The sequence below is a fragment of the Tachypleus tridentatus genome, chromosome 10 (assembly GCF_004210375.1).
Source record: "Tachypleus tridentatus isolate NWPU-2018 chromosome 10, ASM421037v1, whole genome shotgun sequence".
Lineage (NCBI taxonomy): Eukaryota > Metazoa > Arthropoda > Merostomata > Xiphosura > Limulidae > Tachypleus > Tachypleus tridentatus.
This window is the reverse complement of record NC_134834.1, coordinates 15,309,657-15,329,438: the sequence shown is the minus strand read 5'-3', so window position 1 is coordinate 15,329,438 and position 19,782 is coordinate 15,309,657. Positions and strand designations below refer to the sequence as shown.

Genomic DNA, 19,782 nt, shown 5'->3' with positions numbered 1-19,782 from the left:
AAACGAAAATGAAATTCCTTTCCTTTGTTTTCAGAGCGGTATTAATATAAAATTCAGTAACAATATAATTTTATTGAAAAGTTATAATATTTTTTATTTGGAAAGAAATACACAGATTTCTTCAGTTGTATCTTAAGATTAAATTACACGCAACAGAACTGTCTATTATACTTGAATAATAACGTATAAACAGCGAAAAACTAGAACTGATAAAGAATAACAAATTCAACCTAGTTGTGTTGTGGGTTTATTCAACCAAGTTGTGTTGTGGGCTTATTTAACCAAGTTGTGCTGTGGGTTTATTTAACCAAGTTGTGCTGTGGGTTTATTTAACCAAGTTGTGCTGTGGGTTTATTTAACCAAGTTGTGTTGTGGGTTTATTCAACCTAGTTGTGTTGTGGGTTTATTTAACCAAGTTGTGTTGTGGGCTTATTTAACCAAGTTGTGTTGTGGGTTTATTGAACCTAATTTTTCTGCTTTTAATAACTGATAAAAAAATGTAATTTTTTCTTTTACTTTTTTAAAGCCCCCTAGTGGCTCAGCGGTGTGTCTGCGGACTTACAACGCTAAAAACCGGGTTTCGGTACCCGTAATGGGCAGAACACAGATAGCCCATTGAGTAGTAGCTTTGTGCTTAATTCAAAACAACAACGTTTTTTTAAACAATATTTTACGTGACTAACATTAGTTTATACGTTACCACGTTTTGAATTTCGCGCAAAGCTACTCGAAGGCTATCTGCGCTAGCTGTCCCTAATTTAGTAGTGTAAGACCAGAGGGAGGGCAGCTAGTCATCACCACCCACCGCCAACTTGGGCTACTCTTTTACCAACGAATATTGGGATTGATTGTGACATTATAACGCCCCACGGTTGAAAGGACGAGCATGTTTGGTGCGACCGGGATTCGAACCCGCGACCCTCGATTACGAGTCAAACGCCTTAGCACGCTTGGCCATGCCGGCATTTGAGAATTATTATTATTTTAAAATTTTGTTGTTTAATTAGCATCTCTTTGGCAAATAACACGAAAATCATCTGAAAATTATTCGTAGCTTAATATTTATAATATAAATACAGTAATAACAAGCTGTTATTGAGACCTATATTCCTACGTAGGCGAGGATTAGACAAACTTTTGTCTGTGAACGGATGGGTTGACCAAACCATGACTGTTGGTCGGTGTGGAATGTTTGAGCTGATTAAAAGAAGGTAAGTACTATAGTAACTTACATTTAACTGTTGTTAAATCTGAGCCGATTCTGATGATGCATTACATGTGCAATTGTAAGTTAGCTACGTTCACAGTTTGATTTATGAATTTTCTCGTGAAATAAAACCACGTTATAAAGTGTGATTATGGGTCATAGAATAACATTTAAAATACGACAAACAAACACGGATTAAATATTATAAGATGTTTTTTATTTAAAAAATAACTGACGTTATATTGTGCTCGGTTCGACTGTACACTGCGAGAACTGACTTGCTACGAAAGGGTGAAAACAGTTCTCTACAGCTTGTGCTCTTCATGTTACAGATAAGTCAATACAGGTTAAGCCAAGTTGAGAGCAGCACTTAGAAACACAGAAAACGGAAAAATAGATCATAATCGACAATAAGACAACTTTTAGTAATAACAGTAAACTGTAGCATCTTACAATAACTTTTAGTAATAGCAGTAAACTGTAGCATCTTAAAATAACTTTTAGTGATAGCAGTAAACTGTAGCATCTTAAAATAACTTTTAGTAATAGCAGTAAACTGTAGCATCTTAAAATAACTTTTAGTAATAACAGTAAACTGTAGCATCTTAAAATAACTTTTAGTAATAACAGTAAACTGTAGCATCTTAAAATAACTTTTAGTAATAGCAGTAAACTGTAGCATCTTAAAATAACTTTTAGTAATAGCAGTAAACTGTAGCATCTTAAAATAACTTTTAGTAATAGCAGTAAACTGTAGCATCTTAAAATAACTTTTAGTAATAGCAGTAAACTGTAGCATCTTAAAATAACTTTTAGTAATAACAGTAAACTGTAGCATCTTAAAATAACTTTTAGTAATAACAGTAAACTGTAGCATCTTAAAATAACTTTTAGTAATAGCAGTGAACTGTAGCAGCCTCGGACAACGTTTAGTAATAACAGTAAACTGTAGCATCTTAAAATAACTTTTAGTAATAACAGTAAACTGTAGCATCTTAAAATAACTTTTAGTAATAACAGTAAACTGTAGCATCTTAAAATAACTTTTAGTAATAGCAGTAAACTGTAGCATCTTAAAATAACTTTTAGTAATAGCAGTAAACTGTAGCATCTTAAAATAACTTTAGTAATAGCAGTAAACTGTAGCATCTTAAAATAACTTTTAGTAATAACAGTAAACTGTAGCATCTTAAAATAACTTTTAGTAATAGCAGTAAACTGTAGCATCTTAAAATAACTTTTAGTAATAGCAGTAAACTGTAGCATCTTAAAATAACTTTTAGTAATAACAGTAAACTGTAGCATCTTAAAATAACTTTTAGTAATAGCAGTAAACTGTAGCATCTTAAAATAACTTTTAGTAATAGCAGTAAACTGTAGCATCTTAAAATAACTTTTAGTAATAGCAGTAAACTGTAGCATCTTAAAATAACTTTTAGTAATAACAGTAAACTGTAGCATCTTAAAATAACTTTTAGTAATAACAGTAAACTGTAGCATCTTAAAATAACTTTAGTAATAGCAGTAAACTGTAGCATCTTTAAAATAACTTTTAGTAATAGCAGTAAACTGTAGCATCTTAAAATAACTTTTAGTAATAGCAGTAAACTGTAGCATCTTAAAATAACTTTTAGTAATAGCAGTAAACTGTAGCATCTTAAAATAACTTTTAGTAATAACAGTAAACTGTAGCATCTTAAAATAACTTTAGTAATAACAGTAAACTGTAGCATCTTAAAATAACTTTTAGTAATAACAGTAAACTGTAGCATCTTAAAATAACTTTAGTAATAACAGTAAACTGTAGCATCTTAAAATAACTTTAGTAATAGCAGTGAACTGTAGCAGCCTCGGACAACGTTTAGCAATAACAGTAAATTGTAGCATCTTAAAATAACTTTTAGTAATAACAGTAAACTGTAGCATCTTAAAATAACTTTAGTAATAGCAGTAAACTGTAGCATCTTAAAATAACTTTTAGTAATAACAGTAAACTGTAGCATCTTAAAATAACTTTAGTAATAACAGTAAACTGTAGCATCTTAAAATAACTTTTAGTAATAACAGTAAACTGTAGCATCTTAAAATAACTTTTAGTAATAGCAGTAAACTGTAGCATCTTAAAATAACTTTTAGTAATAGCAGTAAACTGTAGCATCTTAAAATAACTTTTAGTAATAGCAGTAAACTGTAGCATCTTAAAATAACTTTTAGTAATAGCAGTAAACTGTAGCATCTTAAAATAACTTTTAGTAATAACAGTAAACTGTAGCATCTTAAAATAACTTTTAGTAATAACAGTAAACTGTAGCATCTTAAAATAACTTTTAGTAATAACAGTAAACTGTAGCATCTTAAAATAACTTTTAGTAATAACAGTAAACTGTAGCATCTTAAAATAACTTTTAGTAATAGCAGTGAACTGTAGCAGCCTCGGACAACGTTTAGCAATAACAGTAAATTGTAGCATCTTAAAATAACTTTTAGTAATAACAGTAAACTGTAGCATCTTAAAATAACTTTTAGTAATAGCAGTAAACTGTAGCATCTTAAAATAACTTTTAGTAATAGCAGTAAACTGTAGCATCTTAAAATAACTTTTAGTAATAGGAGTAAACTGTAGCATCTTAAAATGACTTTTAGTAATAGCAGTAAACTGTAGCATTTTAAAATAACTTTTAGTAATAACAGTAAACTGTAGCATCTTAAAATAACTTTTAGTAATAGCAGTAAACTGTAGCATCTTAAAATAACTTTTAGTAATAGCAGTAAACTGTAGCATCTTAAAATAACTTTTAGTAATAGCAGTAAACTGTAGCATCTTAAAATAACTTTTAGTAATAACAGTAAACTGTAGCATCTTAAAATAACTTTTAGTAATAACAGTAAACTGTAGCATCTTAAAATAACTTTTAGTAATAACAGTAAACTGTAGCATCTTAAAATAACTTTTAGTAATAACAGTAAACTGTAGCATCTTAAAATAACTTTTAGTAATAGCAGTAAACTGTAGCATATTAAAATAAGTTTTAGAAATAGCAGTAAATTGTAGCATCTTAAAATAACTTTAGTAATAACAGTAAACTGTAGCATCTTAAAATAACTTTTAGTAATAACAGTAAACTGTAGCATCTTAAAATAACTTTTAGTAATAGCAGTAAACTGTAGCATATTAAAATAAGTTTTAGAAATAGCAGTAAATTGTAGCATCTTAAAATAACTTTTAGTAATAGCAGTAAACTGTAGCATCTTAAAATAACTTTTAGTAATAGCAGTAAACTGTAGCATCTTAAAATAACTTTAGTAATAACAGTAAACTGTAGCATCTTAAAATAACTTTTAGTAATAGCAGTAAACTGTAGCATCTTAAAATAACTTTTAGTAATAGCAGTAAACTGTAGCATCTTAAAATAACTTTTAGTAATAGGAGTAAACTGTAGCATCTTAAAATGACTTTAGTAATAGCAGTAAACTGTAGCATCTTAAAATAACTTTTAGTAATAACAGTAAACTGTAGCATCTTAAAATAACTTTAGTAATAACAGTAAACTGTAGCATCTTAAAATAACTTTAGTAATAGCAGTAAACTGTAGCATCTTAAAATAACTTTTAGTAATAACAGTAAACTGTAGCATCTTAAAATAACTTTTAGTAATAACAGTAAACTGTAGCATCTTAAAATAACTTTTAGTAATAACAGTAAACTGTAGCATCTTAAAATAACTTTAGTAATAACAGTAAACTGTAGCATCTTAAAATAACTTTTTAGTAATAGCAGTGAACTGTAGCAGCCTCGGACAACGTTTAGCAATAACAGTAAATTGTAGCATCTTAAAATAACTTTAGTAATAACAGTAAACTGTAGCATCTTAAAATAACTTTAGTAATAGCAGTAAACTGTAGCATCTTAAAATAACTTTAGTAATAACAGTAAACTGTAGCATCTTAAAATAACTTTAGTAATAACAGTAAACTGTAGCATCTTAAAATAACTTTTAGTAATAACAGTAAACTGTAGCATCTTAAAATAACTTTAGTAATAGCAGTAAACTGTAGCATCTTAAAATAACTTTAGTAATAGCAGTAAACTGTAGCATCTTAAAATAACTTTTAGTAATAGCAGTAAACTGTAGCATCTTAAAATAACTTTAGTAATAGCAGTAAACTGTAGCATCTTAAAATAACTTTAGTAATAACAGTAAACTGTAGCATCTTAAAATAACTTTAGTAATAACAGTAAACTGTAGCATCTTAAAATAACTTTAGTAATAACAGTAAACTGTAGCATCTTAAAATAACTTTTAGTAATAACAGTAAACTGTAGCATCTTAAAATAACTTTAGTAATACAGTGAACTGTAGCAGCCTCGACAACGTTTAGCAATAACAGTAAATTGTAGCATCTTAAAATAACTTTTAGTAATAACAGTAAACTGTAGCATCTTAAAATAACTTTTAGTAATAGCAGTAAACTGTAGCATCTTAAAATAACTTTAGTAATAGCAGTAAACTGTAGCATCTTAAAATAACTTTAGTAATAGGAGTAAACTGTAGCATCTTAAAATGACTTTAGTAATAGCAGTAAACTGTAGCATTTTAAAATAACTTTTAGTAATAACAGTAAACTGTAGCATCTTAAAATAACTTTAGTAATAGCAGTAAACTGTAGCATCTTAAAATAACTTTAGTAATAGCAGTAAACTGTAGCATCTTAAAATAACTTTAGTAATAGCAGTAAACTGTAGCATCTTAAAATAACTTTTAGTAATAACAGTAAACTGTAGCATCTTAAAATAACTTTTAGTAATAACAGTAAACTGTAGCATCTTAAAATAACTTTTAGTAATAACAGTAAACTGTAGCATCTTAAAATAACTTTTAGTAATAACAGTAAACTGTAGCATCTTAAAATAACTTTTAGTAATAGCAGTAAACTGTAGCATATTAAAATAAGTTTTAGAAATAGCAGTAAATTGTAGCATCTTAAAATAACTTTTAGTAATAACAGTAAACTGTAGCATCTTAAAATAACTTTTAGTAATAACAGTAAACTGTAGCATCTTAAAATAACTTTTAGTAATAGCAGTAAACTGTAGCATATTAAAATAAGTTTTAGAAATAGCAGTAAATTGTAGCATCTTAAAATAACTTTTAGTAATAGCAGTAAACTGTAGCATCTTAAAATAACTTTTAGTAATAGCAGTAAACTGTAGCATCTTAAAATAACTTTTAGTAATAACAGTAAACTGTAGCATCTTAAAATAACTTTTAGTAATAGCAGTAAACTGTAGCATCTTAAAATAACTTTTAGTAATAGCAGTAAACTGTAGCATCTTAAAATAACTTTAGTAATAGGAGTAAACTGTAGCATCTTAAAATGACTTTTAGTAATAGCAGTAAACTGTAGCATTTTAAAATAACTTTTAGTAATAACAGTAAACTGTAGCATCTTAAAATAACTTTTAGTAATAGCAGTAAACTGTAGCATCTTAAAATAACTTTTAGTAATAGAAGTAAACTGTAGCATCTTAAAATAACTTTTAGTAATAGCAGTAAACTGTAGCATCTTAAAATAACTTTTAGTAATAACAGTAAACTGTAGCATCTTAAAATAACTTTTAGTAATAACAGTAAACTGTAGCATCTTAAAATAACTTTAGTAATAACAGTAAACTGTAGCATCTTAAAATAACTTTAGTAATAACAGTAAACTGTAGCATCTTAAAATAACTTTTAGTAATAGCAGTAAACTGTAGCATATTAAAATAAGTTTTAGAAATAGCAGTAAATTGTAGCATCTTAAAATAACTTTTAGTAATAGCAGTAAACTGTAGCATCTTAAAATAACTTTTAGTAATAGCAGTAAACTGTAGCATATTAAAATAAGTTTTAGAAATAGCAGTAAATTGTAGCATCTTAAAATAACTTTAGTAATAACAGTAAACTGTAGCATCTTAAAATAACTTTTAGTAATAACAGTAAACTGTAGCATCTTAAAATAACTTTTAGTAATAGCAGTAAACTGTAGCATCTTAAAATAACTTTTAGTAATAACAGTAAACTGTAGCATCTTAAAATAACTTTTAGAAATAACAGTAAAGTGTAGCATCTCAGTGTTATTTTATCTTCAACTGCTGTGGTACATTTGTTCAGTATTAAGGTTACTGGTGGAGAATGTCTTCTGCCACACAATAATTACATAACTAAATAAAAAAAATATTCAGAAAGTCATTGTGCAATCACTTGAGAGTTATACAAAGTCTACAAGGTGCAAGTTAGTCACTAGGTGCTTACTTTAAAACAACAGTTAATATATCACTTGAGAGTTACACAAAGTCTACAAGATGCAAGTTAGCCAATTAGGTGCTTACTTTAAAACAACAGTTAATATATCACTTGAGAGTTACACAAAGTCTACAAGATGCAAGTTAGCCACTAGGTGCTTACTTTAAAACAACAGTTAATATATCACTTGAGAGTTACACAAAGTCTACAAGATGCAAGTTAGTCACTAGGTGCTTACTTTGAAACAACAGCTAATATATCACTTGAGAGTTATACAAAGTCTACAAGATGCAAGTTAGTCACTAGGTGCTTACTTTAAAACAACAGTTAATATATCACTTGAGAGTTACACAAAGTCTACAAGATGCAAGTTAGCCACTAGGTGCTTACTTTAAAACAACAGTTAATATATCACTTGAGAGTTACACAAAGTCTACAAGATGCAAGTTAGCCACTAGGTGCTTACTTTAAAACAACAGTTAATATATCACTTGAGAGTTACACAAAGTCTACAAGATGCAAGTTAGTCACTAGGTGCTTACTTTGAAACAACAGCTAATATATCACTTGAGAGTTATACAAAGTCTACAAGATGCAAGTTAGTCACTAGGTGCTTACTTTAAAACAACAGTTAATATATCACTTGAGAGTTACACAAAGTCTACAAGATGCAAGTTAGCCACTAGGTGCTTACTTTAAAACAACAGTTAATATATCACTTGAGAGTTACACAAAGTCTATAAGGTGCAAGTTAGCCACTAGGTGCTTACTTTGAAACAACAGCTAATATATCACTTGAGAGTTACACAAAGTCTACAAGATGCAGGTTAGTCACTAGGTGCTTACTTTGAAACAACAGTTAATATATCACTTGGGAGTTATACAAAGTCTACAAGATGCAAGTTAGTCACTAGGTGCTTACTTTAAAACAACAGTTAATATATCACTTGAGAGTTACACAAAGTCTACAAGATGCAAGTTAGTCACTAGGTGCTTTCTTTGAAACAACAGTTAATATATCACTAGAGAGTTACACAAAGCCTATAAGGTGCAAGCTAGCCACTAGGTGCTTACTTTGAAACAACAGCTAATATATCACTTGAGAGTTATACAAAGTCTACAAGATGCAAGTTAGTCACTAGGTGCTTACTTTAAAACAAGTTAATATATCACTTGAGAGTTACACAAAGTCTACAAGATGCAAGTCAGCCACTAGGTGCTTACTTTAAAACAACAGTTAATATATCACTTGAGAGTTACACAAAGTCTATAAGGTGCAAGTTAGCCACTAGGTGCTTACTTTGAAACAACAGCTAATATATCACTTGAGAGTTATACAAAGTCTACAAGATGCAAGTTAGTCACTAGGTGCTTATTTTAAAACAACAGTTAATATATCACTTGAGAGTTACACAAAGTCTACAAGGTGCAAGTTGGCCACTAGGTGCTTACTTTGAAACAACAGCTAATATATCACTTGAGAGTTATACAAAGTCTACAAGATGCAAGTTAGCCACTAGGTGCTTACTTTGAAACAACAGTTAATATATCACTTGAGAGTTACACAAAGCCTATAAGGTGCAAGTTAGCCACTAGGTGCTTACTTTGAAACAACAGTTAATATATCACTTGAGAATTACACAAAGTCTACAAGATGCAAGTTAGCCACTAGGTCCTTACTTTAAAACAACAGTTAATATATGAGTTATTCTCACTGTAACATTTATGTTTTCTAATCATAGTTTTTTCCACTAAAACATCTTATCTCTATTACCATACAACAACTGATTAGTTTCTTGTGTTATACGGACATATTACAAATTCCCTATTTCTGACTTCTGGTTTATATTGATTTTAGGTGTCTATACACATTGGCACTACAACCGTTCTCCTTCATCACCACTTAGTAATCTTATAATCTTAAGTTTTCTTTCTGTTCTATTATGGACATCAACAAATGTAAATGTTATGATTTGTGACTGATTATAAAACAGTGGTTTGAAGAAACTGTCTTAAAACATTGACTGTAATTTTAAATGTGATTTATAGTGTTTATAACACAGGTTTTGTTCTCTTCATAGTTTTGAGAAATGGAGACTTGACATCAATGGCATTATTCCTAATGACTTCCAGGTCAGAAAGGTGAGTGAAACCATCCCTAATGACTTCCAGGTCAGAAAGGTGAGTGAAACCATCCCTAATGGTTTTGAGGCCAGAAAGGTGAGTGAAATCATCCCTAATGGTTTTGAGGCCAGAAAGGTGAGTGAAATCATCCCTAATGGTTTTGAGGCCAGAAAGGTGAGTGAAATGATCCCTAATGATTTTAAGCCCAGAAAGGTGAGTGAAATATTCTTAATGATTTTGAGGCCAGAAAGGTGAGTTAAACCATTTTTAATGAGTTCGAGGCCAGAAAGGTGAGAGGAAAATATTTTTTATTGAAATAATTAAACTAACTTTATAGCAGGAACAAGTACAAGAAAATTATAAAGAAACCCCCAGTGTTTAAGATAATTATATCTTAAGAAAACTTATGTTAGTTGTAACGAATTTACTATTATATATTTATTCTAACATTGAAGTTTGTGTAAATTAACTTTATATTAAGAACGAACGTAACTTATAGTGTTAAATATGTACTGCAAGATTTTCACCTGTTCACTAAATTTGTAGAAGATTCTTGAGCATAGGAATCAACAATGAACAGTGTGTGTGTACATAAAATACTAGAGATAACCAGTATTACTGCCTGCTGAACTCTTGATGACCTGGCCTTAAAGTTAATAAAAGGTAACCATGCAGTGCGGAGAAACAGTATAATGTTGGTGGTTTGCTATACTATATACCTCGGAAACTACAAGTGTGACAAACGGTTATTAATCTGAAAACTACGAACGTTTATATATTTTGAACATCACAAACTGTTCAACTTGAGATAATTAACTACAGATTTTAGTATTTCCATGGAGACATTAGATATCTTTCTTGGTGAAAAATCAGCTTGAAACTGGGTGAGGCCAGACTAGAATAGAGATAGTTAGCTCACCCATTAAACAAACCATACCTATATCACCTCAATTCATCAACATGAAGCCTTGATAAAATATTTAGTGCTAGACCAGATAGAACTCAGTAATTTTATTGTAAGTTTTTAAAAGGTTTTTATACAAATCATTATTTGTAATAACCATTATTATAAATTTATTATTATTTGTATATTAAAATACACTTGCGTTCAGAAAGAAACTGTGTGTATGAATGTTGTTAAATATTATATATTTGATGCGTGTTAACGTTCGATTAATTTCTAAATTAAACATTTGTGGCGATTTGAAATCGTAATGCACAGCATATTAAATCGGAGACTCGTCTGAGATAAATTATAGTAGGTAACATAGTGAACTGAATTTCATTACAGGCGCATTGTGAAATTACAAGTGTTACTCACTAAAGTTTGGGCACGGTACAGTATATTAAAAAAGAACTAATAGAACATGCTTTCTTTCTGTCATTCATATGGTTTGTTTCTTTTGAAATTTCGCGCAAATCTACACGAGGGTTATCTGAGCTAGCCGTCCCTAATTTGGCAGTATAAGACTAGAGGGAAGGCAACTAGTCATCACCACCCACTGCCAACTCTTGGGCTACTCTTTTACCAACGAATGGTGGTATTGACCGTAACATTATAACCCCCACGGCTGAAAGGGCGAGCATGTTTGGTGCGACGGGGATTTGAACCCGCGACCCTCAGATTACGAGTTGAACGCCTCAACCACCTGACCATTTCAGGCCCCGTCATTCATAATCAGTCATGTAAGTAAAGTCACTACCCATTGAGTGACAATTTAATGAAGTCACTAACTTTACACTGTTAGAAGATAAGGGAAAAAAAATGCTATTTTGTAAGAAAACTGTTTTTGTGCATTGAGAGGGTTGATTTCTTACTTTGAACAGTCAAGGAAGCACCGACTTCTCTGGACGAGAGAGTGGGTGTTTTCAAGTTTCTAAGTTCTGTAGCATTCAAAACTTTTATAAATAAAACTCGTTTTGTAGTGTGTGACTTAGATGAAGTTTTGTTTCCCACGATAAGTAATTTGAACACAAATGACCACTTTAACATGAGGCTTCATTCACAATTACCCCTTATAATTAAACTCATATTACAGTAGTTATTAGCATGTAGTACATTCTACAACACGTGTTTGTATCATGGTTATTCAAGTGTTTAGTTTACAAGAAATAAGAAAAAACACATTAAACTTGTTTAACACAAGTGTATGAACTGGATATTTGTTTTATCTGTGTTTTACGTACGTCAGAATCAAACATGGAATCTGTTATTGAAAAAAGGACAACACTGATCCACTCGCTCTGTGAACATTAGAACTTGACAACACTCACTCTGTGAACATTAGAACTTGACAACACTCACTCTGTGAACAACAGAACTTGACAACACTCACTCTGTGAACATTAGAACTTGACAACACTCACTCTGTGAACAACAGAACTTGACAACACTCGCTCTGTGAACATTAGAACTTCACAACACTCACTCTGTGAACATTAGAACTTGACAACACTCTCTCTGTGAACAATAGAACTTGACAACACTCACTCTGTGAACATTAGAACTTGACAACACTCGCTCCGTGAACAACAGAACTTGGCAACACTCGCTCTGTAAACATTAGAACTTGACAACACTCGCTCTGTGAACATTAGAACTTGACAACACTCACTCTGTGAACAACAGAACTTGGCAACACTCGCTCTGTAAACATTAGAACTTGACAACACTCGCTCTGTGAACATTAGAACTTCACAACACTAACTCTGTGAACATTAGAACTTGACAACACTCTCTGTGAACAATAGAACTTGACAACACTCGCTCTGTGAACATTAGAACTTGACAATACTCGCTCTACGAATATTAAAACTTGACAACACTCGCTCTGTGAACATTAGAACATGACAACACTCACTCTGTGAACATTAGAACTTGACAACACTCGCTCTGTGGATAACAGAATTTGACAACACTCGCTCTGTGAACATTAGAACTTGACAACACTCGCTCTGTGAACATTAGAACTTGACAACACTCGCTCTGTGAACATTAGAACTTGACAACACTCGCTCTGTGAACATTAGAACTTGACAACACTCCCTCTGTGAACATTAGAACTTGACAACACTCGCCTGTGAACATTAGAACTTGACAACACCTGCTCTGTGAATATTAAAACTTGACAACACCTCGCTCTGTGAACATTAGAACATGACAACACTCGCTCTGTGAACATTAGAACTTGACAACACTTGCTCCTGTGGATAACAGAATTTGACAACACCGCCCGTGAACATTAGAACTTGACAACATTCGCCCGTGAACATTAGAGCTTGACAACACTCGCTCTGTGTACATTAGAACTTGACAACACTCGCTCTGTGTACATTAGAACTTGACAACACTCGCTCTGTGAACATTAGAACTTGACAACACTCGCTCCGTGAACAACAGAACTTGACAACACTCGCCCGTGAACATTAGAACTTGACAACACCTCGCTCTGTGTACATTAGAACTTGACAACACCTCGCTCCCAGAACATTAGAACTTGACAACACTCGCTCTGTGAACAACAGAACTTGACAACACTCGCTCTGTGAACATTAGAACTTGACAACACTCGCTCTGTGAACATTAGAACTTGACAACACTCGCTCCGTGAACATTACAGCTTGGCAACACTCGCTCTGTGAACATTAGAACTTGACAACACTCGCTCTGTGAACATTAAAACTTGACAACACTCGCTCTGTGAACATTAAAACTTTACAACACTCGCTCTGTGAACATTAGAACTTTACAACACTCGCTCTGTGAACATTAGAACTTGACAACACTCACTGTGAACATTAGAACTTGACAACACTCACTGTGAACATTAGAACTTGACAACACTCACTGTGAACATTAGAACTTGACAACACTCGCTCTGTGAACATTATAACATGACAACACTCGCTCTGTGAACAACAGAACATGACAACACTCGCTCCGTGAACATTAGAACTTGATAACACTCGCTCCGTGAACATTAGAGCTTGACAACACTCGCTCTGTGTACATTAGAACTTGACAACACTCGCTCTGTGAACAACAGAACTTGACAACACTCGCTCTATGAACAACAGAACTTGACAACACTCGCTCTGTGAACAACAGAACTTGACAACACTCGCTCTGTGTACATTATAACTTGACAACACTCGCTCTGTGTACATTATAACTTGACAACACTCGCTCTGTATACATTATAACTTGACAACACTCGCTCTGTATACATTATAACTTGACAACACTCGCTCTGTGTACATTATAACTTGACAACACTCGCTCTGTGAACAACAGAACTTGACAACACTCGCCTGTGTACATTATAACCTTGACAACACTCGCTCTGTGAACATTAGAACTTGACAACACCTCGCCCGTGAACATTAGAACTTGACAACACCTCGCCCGTGAACATTAGAACTTGACAACACTCGCTCTGTGAACATTAGAACTTGACAACACCTCGCTCTGTGAACATTAGAACTTGACAACACTCGCTCTGTGAACATTAGAACTTGACAACACTCGCTCTGTGAACATTAGAACTTGACAACACTCGCTCCGTGAACATTAGAACTTGACAACACTCGCTCTGTGAACATTAGAACTTGACAACACTCGCTCTGTGAACATTAGAACTTGACAACACTCGCTCTGTGAACATTAGAACTTGACAACACTCGCTCTGTGAACATTAGAACTTGACAACTTTCGCTCTGTGAACTTCACAGAGATATAGAAAAAACGAAAACTTATTTAAAATAAACAGGAAGAATAGTATACATCTTCAGCTTATGTCACTCTGATAACCTTTAACCTTTAAACAAAAAACCGGACACAAGTCGACGAAATGATAAGCTTTACATCTCATTTATGTTGGTAGAGGATATGTCACTATAACACAGATATGTCACTATAACACAGATATGTCACTATAACACAGATATGTCACTATTAACACAGATATGTCACTATTAACACAGATATGTCACTATAACACAGATATGTCACTCTAACACAGATATGTCACTCTAACACAGATATGTCACTATTAACACAGATATGTCACTATAACACAGATATGTCACTATAACACAGATATGTCACTATTAACACAGATATGTCACTATAACACAGATATGTCACTATAACACAGATATGTCACTATTAACACAGATATGTCACTATAACACAGATATGTCACTATAACACAGATATGTCACTATAACACAGATATGTCACTATTAACACAGATATGTCACTATAACACAGATATGTCACTATAACACAGATATGTCACTATTAACACAGATATGTCACTATAACACAGATATGTCACTATAACACAGATATGTCACTATTAACACAGATATGTCACTATAACACAGATATGTCACTATAACACAGATATGTCACTATTAACACAGATATGTCACTATAACACAGATATGTCACTATTAACACAGATATGTCACTATAACACAGATATGTCACTATAACACAGATATGTCACTATAACACAGATATGTCACTATTAACACAGATATGTCACTATAACACAGATATGTCACTATAACACAGATATGTCACTATTAACACAGATATGTCACTATAACACAGATATGTCACTATCAACACAGATATGTCACTATAACACAGATATGTCACTATAACACAGATATGTCACTATAACACAGATATGTCACTTATTAACACAGATATGTCACTTATAACACAGATATGTCACTTATAACACAGATATGTCACTATTAACACAGATATGTCACTATAACACAGATATGTCACTATAACACAGATATGTCACTATTAACACAGATATGTCACTATTAACACAGATATGTCACTATTAACACAGATATGTCACTATAACACAGATATGTCACTATAACACAGATATGTCACTATAACACAGATATGTCACTATAACACAGATATGTCACTATTAACACAGATATGTCACTATAACACAGATATGTCACTATAACACAGCTTACTGTAGATTACTTACCAAGTACCATTGTCACTATAACACAGCTTACTGTAGATTACTTACTAGATACCATTGTCACTATAACACAGCTTACTGTAGATTACTTACTAGATACCATTGTCACTATAACACAGCTTACTGTAGATTACTTACTAGATACCACTGTCACTATTAACACAGCTTACTGTAGATTACTTACTAGATACCATTGTCACTATTAACACAGCTTACTGTAGATTACTTACTAGATACCATTGTCACTATTAACACAGCTTACTGTAGATTACTTACTAGATACCATTGTCACTATTAACACAGCTTACTGTAGATTACTTACTAGATACCATTGTCACTATTAACACAGCTTACTGTAGATTACTTACTAGATACCATTGTCACTATAACACAGCTTACTGTAGATTACTTACTAGATACCATTGTCACTATTAACACAGCTTACTGTAGATTACTTACCAAGTACCATTGTCACTATAACACAGCTTACTGTAGATTACTTACTAGATACCATTGTCACTATTAACACAGCTTACTGTAGATTACTTACCAAGTACCATTGTCACTATAACACAGCTTACTGTAGATTACTTACTAGATACCATTGTCACTATTAACACAGCTTACTGTAGATTACTTACTAGATACCATTGTCACTATTAACACAGCTTACTGTAGATTACTTACTAGATACCATTGTCACTATTAACACAGCTTACTGTAGATTACTTACTAGATACCATTGTCACTATTAACACAGCTTACTGTAGATTACTTACCAAGTACCATTGTCACTATAACACAGCTTACTGTAGATTACTTACTAGATACCATTGTCACTATTAACACAGCTTACTGTAGATTACTTACTAGATACCATTGTCACTATTAACACAGCTTACTGTAGATTACTTACTAGATACCATTGTCACTATTAACACAGCTTACTGTAGATTACTTACTAGATACCATTGTCACTATAACACAGCTTACTGTAGATTACTTTACTAGATACCATTGTCACTATTAACACAGCTTACTGTAGATTACTTACCAAGTACCATTGTCACTATAACACAGCTTACTGTAGATTACTTACTAGATACCATTGTCACTATTAACACAGCTTACTGTAGATTACTTACTAGATACCATTGTCACTATTAACACAGCTTACTGTAGATTACTTACTAGATACCATTGTCACTATTAACACAGCTTACTGTAGATTACTTACCAAGTACCATTGTCACTATTAACACAGCTTACTGTAGATTACTTACCAAGTACCATTGTCACTATAACACAGCTTACTGTAGATTACTTACTAGATACCATTGTCACTATAACACAGCTTACTGTAGATTACTTACTAGATACCACTGTCACTATTAACACAGCTTACTGTAGATTACTTACTAGATACCATTGTCACTATTAACACAGCTTACTGTAGATTACTTACTAGATACCATTGTCACTATTAACACAGCTTACTGTAGATTACTTACCAGATACCATTGTCACTATAACACAGCTTACTGTAGATTACTTACTAGATACCATTGTCACTATAACACAGCTTACTGTAGATTACTTACTAGATACCACTGTCACTATTAACACAGCTTACTGTAGATTACTTACTAGATACCATTGTCACTATTAACACAGCTTACTGTAGATTACTTACTAGATACCATTGTCACTATTAACACAGCTTACTGTAGATTACTTACTAGATACCATTGTCACTATTAACACAGCTTACTGTAGATTACTTACTAGATACCATTGTCACTATAACACAGCTTACTGTAGATTACTTACTAGATACCATTGTCACTATTAACACAGCTTACTGTAGATTACTTACCAAGTACCATTGTCACTATAACACAGCTTACTGTAGATTACTTACTAGATACCATTGTCACTATTAACACAGCTTACTGTAGATTACTTACCAAGTACCATTGTCACTATAACACAGCTTACTGTAGATTACTTACTAGATACCATTGTCACTATTAACACAGCTTACTGTAGATTACTTACTAGATACCATTGTCACTATTAACACAGCTTACTGTAGATTACTTACTAGATACCATTGTCACTATTAACACAGCTTACTGTAGATTACTTACTAAGTACCATTGTCACTATTAACACAGCTTACTGTAGATTACTTACCAAGTACCATTGTCACTATTAACACAGCTTACTGTAGATTACTTACTAGATACCATTGTCACTATAACACAGCTTACTGTAGATTACTTACTAGATACCACTGTCACTATTAACACAGCTTACTGTAGATTACTTACTAGATACCATTGTCACTATTAACACAGCTTACTGTAGATTACTTACTAGATACCATTGTCACTATTAACACAGCTTACTGTAGATTACTTACCAAGTACCATTGTCACTATAACACAGCTTACTGTAGATTACTTACTAGATACCATTGTCACTATAACACAGCTTACTGTAGATTACTTACTAGATACCACTGTCACTATTAACACAGCTTACTGTAGATTACTTACTAGATACCATTGTCACTATTAACACAGCTTACTGTAGATTACTTACTAGATACCATTGTCACTATTAACACAGCTTACTGTAGATTACTTACTAGATACCATTGTCACTATTAACACAGCTTACTGTAGATTACTTACTAGATACCATTGTCACTATTAACACAGCTTACTGTAGATTACTTACTAGATACCATTGTCACTATTAACACAGCTTACTGTAGATTACTTACCAAGTACCATTGTCACTATAACACAGCTTACTGTAGATTACTTACTAGATACCATTGTCACTATTAACACAGCTTACTGTAGATTACTTACTAGATACCATTGTCACTATTAACACAGCTTACTGTAGATTACTTACTAGATACCATTGTCACTATTAACACAGCTTACTGTAGATTACTTACTAGATACCATTGTCACTATTAACACAGCTTACTGTAGATTACTTACCAAGATACCATTGTCACTATAACACAGCTTACTGTAGATTACTTACTAGATACCATTGTCACTATTAACACAGCTTACTGTAGATTACTTACTAGATACCATTGTCACTATTAACACAGCTTACTGTAGATTACTTACTAGATACCATTGTCACTATTAACACAGCTTACTGTAGATTACTTACTAGATACCATTGTCACTATTAACACAGCTTACTGTAGATTACTACCATACACTATTAACACAGCTTACCATTGTCACTATAACACAGCTTACTGTAGATTACTTACTAGATACCATTGTCACTATAACACAGCTTACTGTAGATTACTTACTAGATACCATTGTCACTATTAACACAGCTTACTGTAGATTACTTACTAGATACCATTGTCACTATTAACACAGCTTACTGTAGATTACTTACTAGATACCATTGTCACTATTAACACAGCTTACTGTAGATTACTTACTAGATACCATTGTCACTATTAACACAGCTTACTGTAGATTACTTACTAGATACCATTGTCACTATTAACACAGCTTACTGTAGATTACTTACTAGATACCATTGTCACTATAACACAGCTTACTGTAGATTACTTACTAGATACCATTGTCACTATTAACACAGCTTACTGTAGATTACTTACCAAGTACCATTGTCACTATAACACAGCTTACTGTAGATTACTTACTAGATACCATTGTCACTATTAACACAGCTTACTGTAGATTACTTACCAAGTACCATTGTCACTATTAACACAGCTTACTGTAGATTACTTACTAGATACCATTGTCACTATTAACACAGCTTACTGTAGATTACTTACTAGATACCATTGTCACTATTAACACAGCTTACTGTAGATTACTTACTAGATACCATTGTCACTATTAACACAGCTTACTGTAGATTACTTACCAAGATACCATTGTCACTATTAACACAGCTTACTGTAGATTACTTACTAGATACCATTGTCACTATTAACACAGCTTACTGTAGATTACTTACCAAGTACCATTGTCACTATAACACAGCTTACTGTAGATTACTTACTAGATACCATTGTCACTATTAACACAGCTTACTGTAGATTACTTACCAAGAT

General features: G+C 32.3%; 1 protein-coding gene across 5 annotated transcripts in view; it reads left to right on the top strand.

The window, feature by feature from the left end:
* Positions 1 to 19,782, top strand: part of LOC143228773 (allene oxide synthase-lipoxygenase protein-like) — a 141,841-nt gene that overhangs the window by 94,333 nt on the left and 27,726 nt on the right. For 4 of the 5 annotated variants that reach the window (XM_076460113.1, XM_076460119.1, XM_076460118.1 and 1 more), the window contains 2 exons: positions 1,119 to 1,211; positions 9,573 to 9,672. In XM_076460113.1, coding sequence (XP_076316228.1) covers positions 1,119 to 1,211; positions 9,573 to 9,672 — 193 coding nt within the window. The remainder of the gene's footprint in view (positions 1 to 1,118; positions 1,212 to 9,572; positions 9,673 to 19,782) is intronic. The other variant, XM_076460116.1, reaches the window with a different exon arrangement.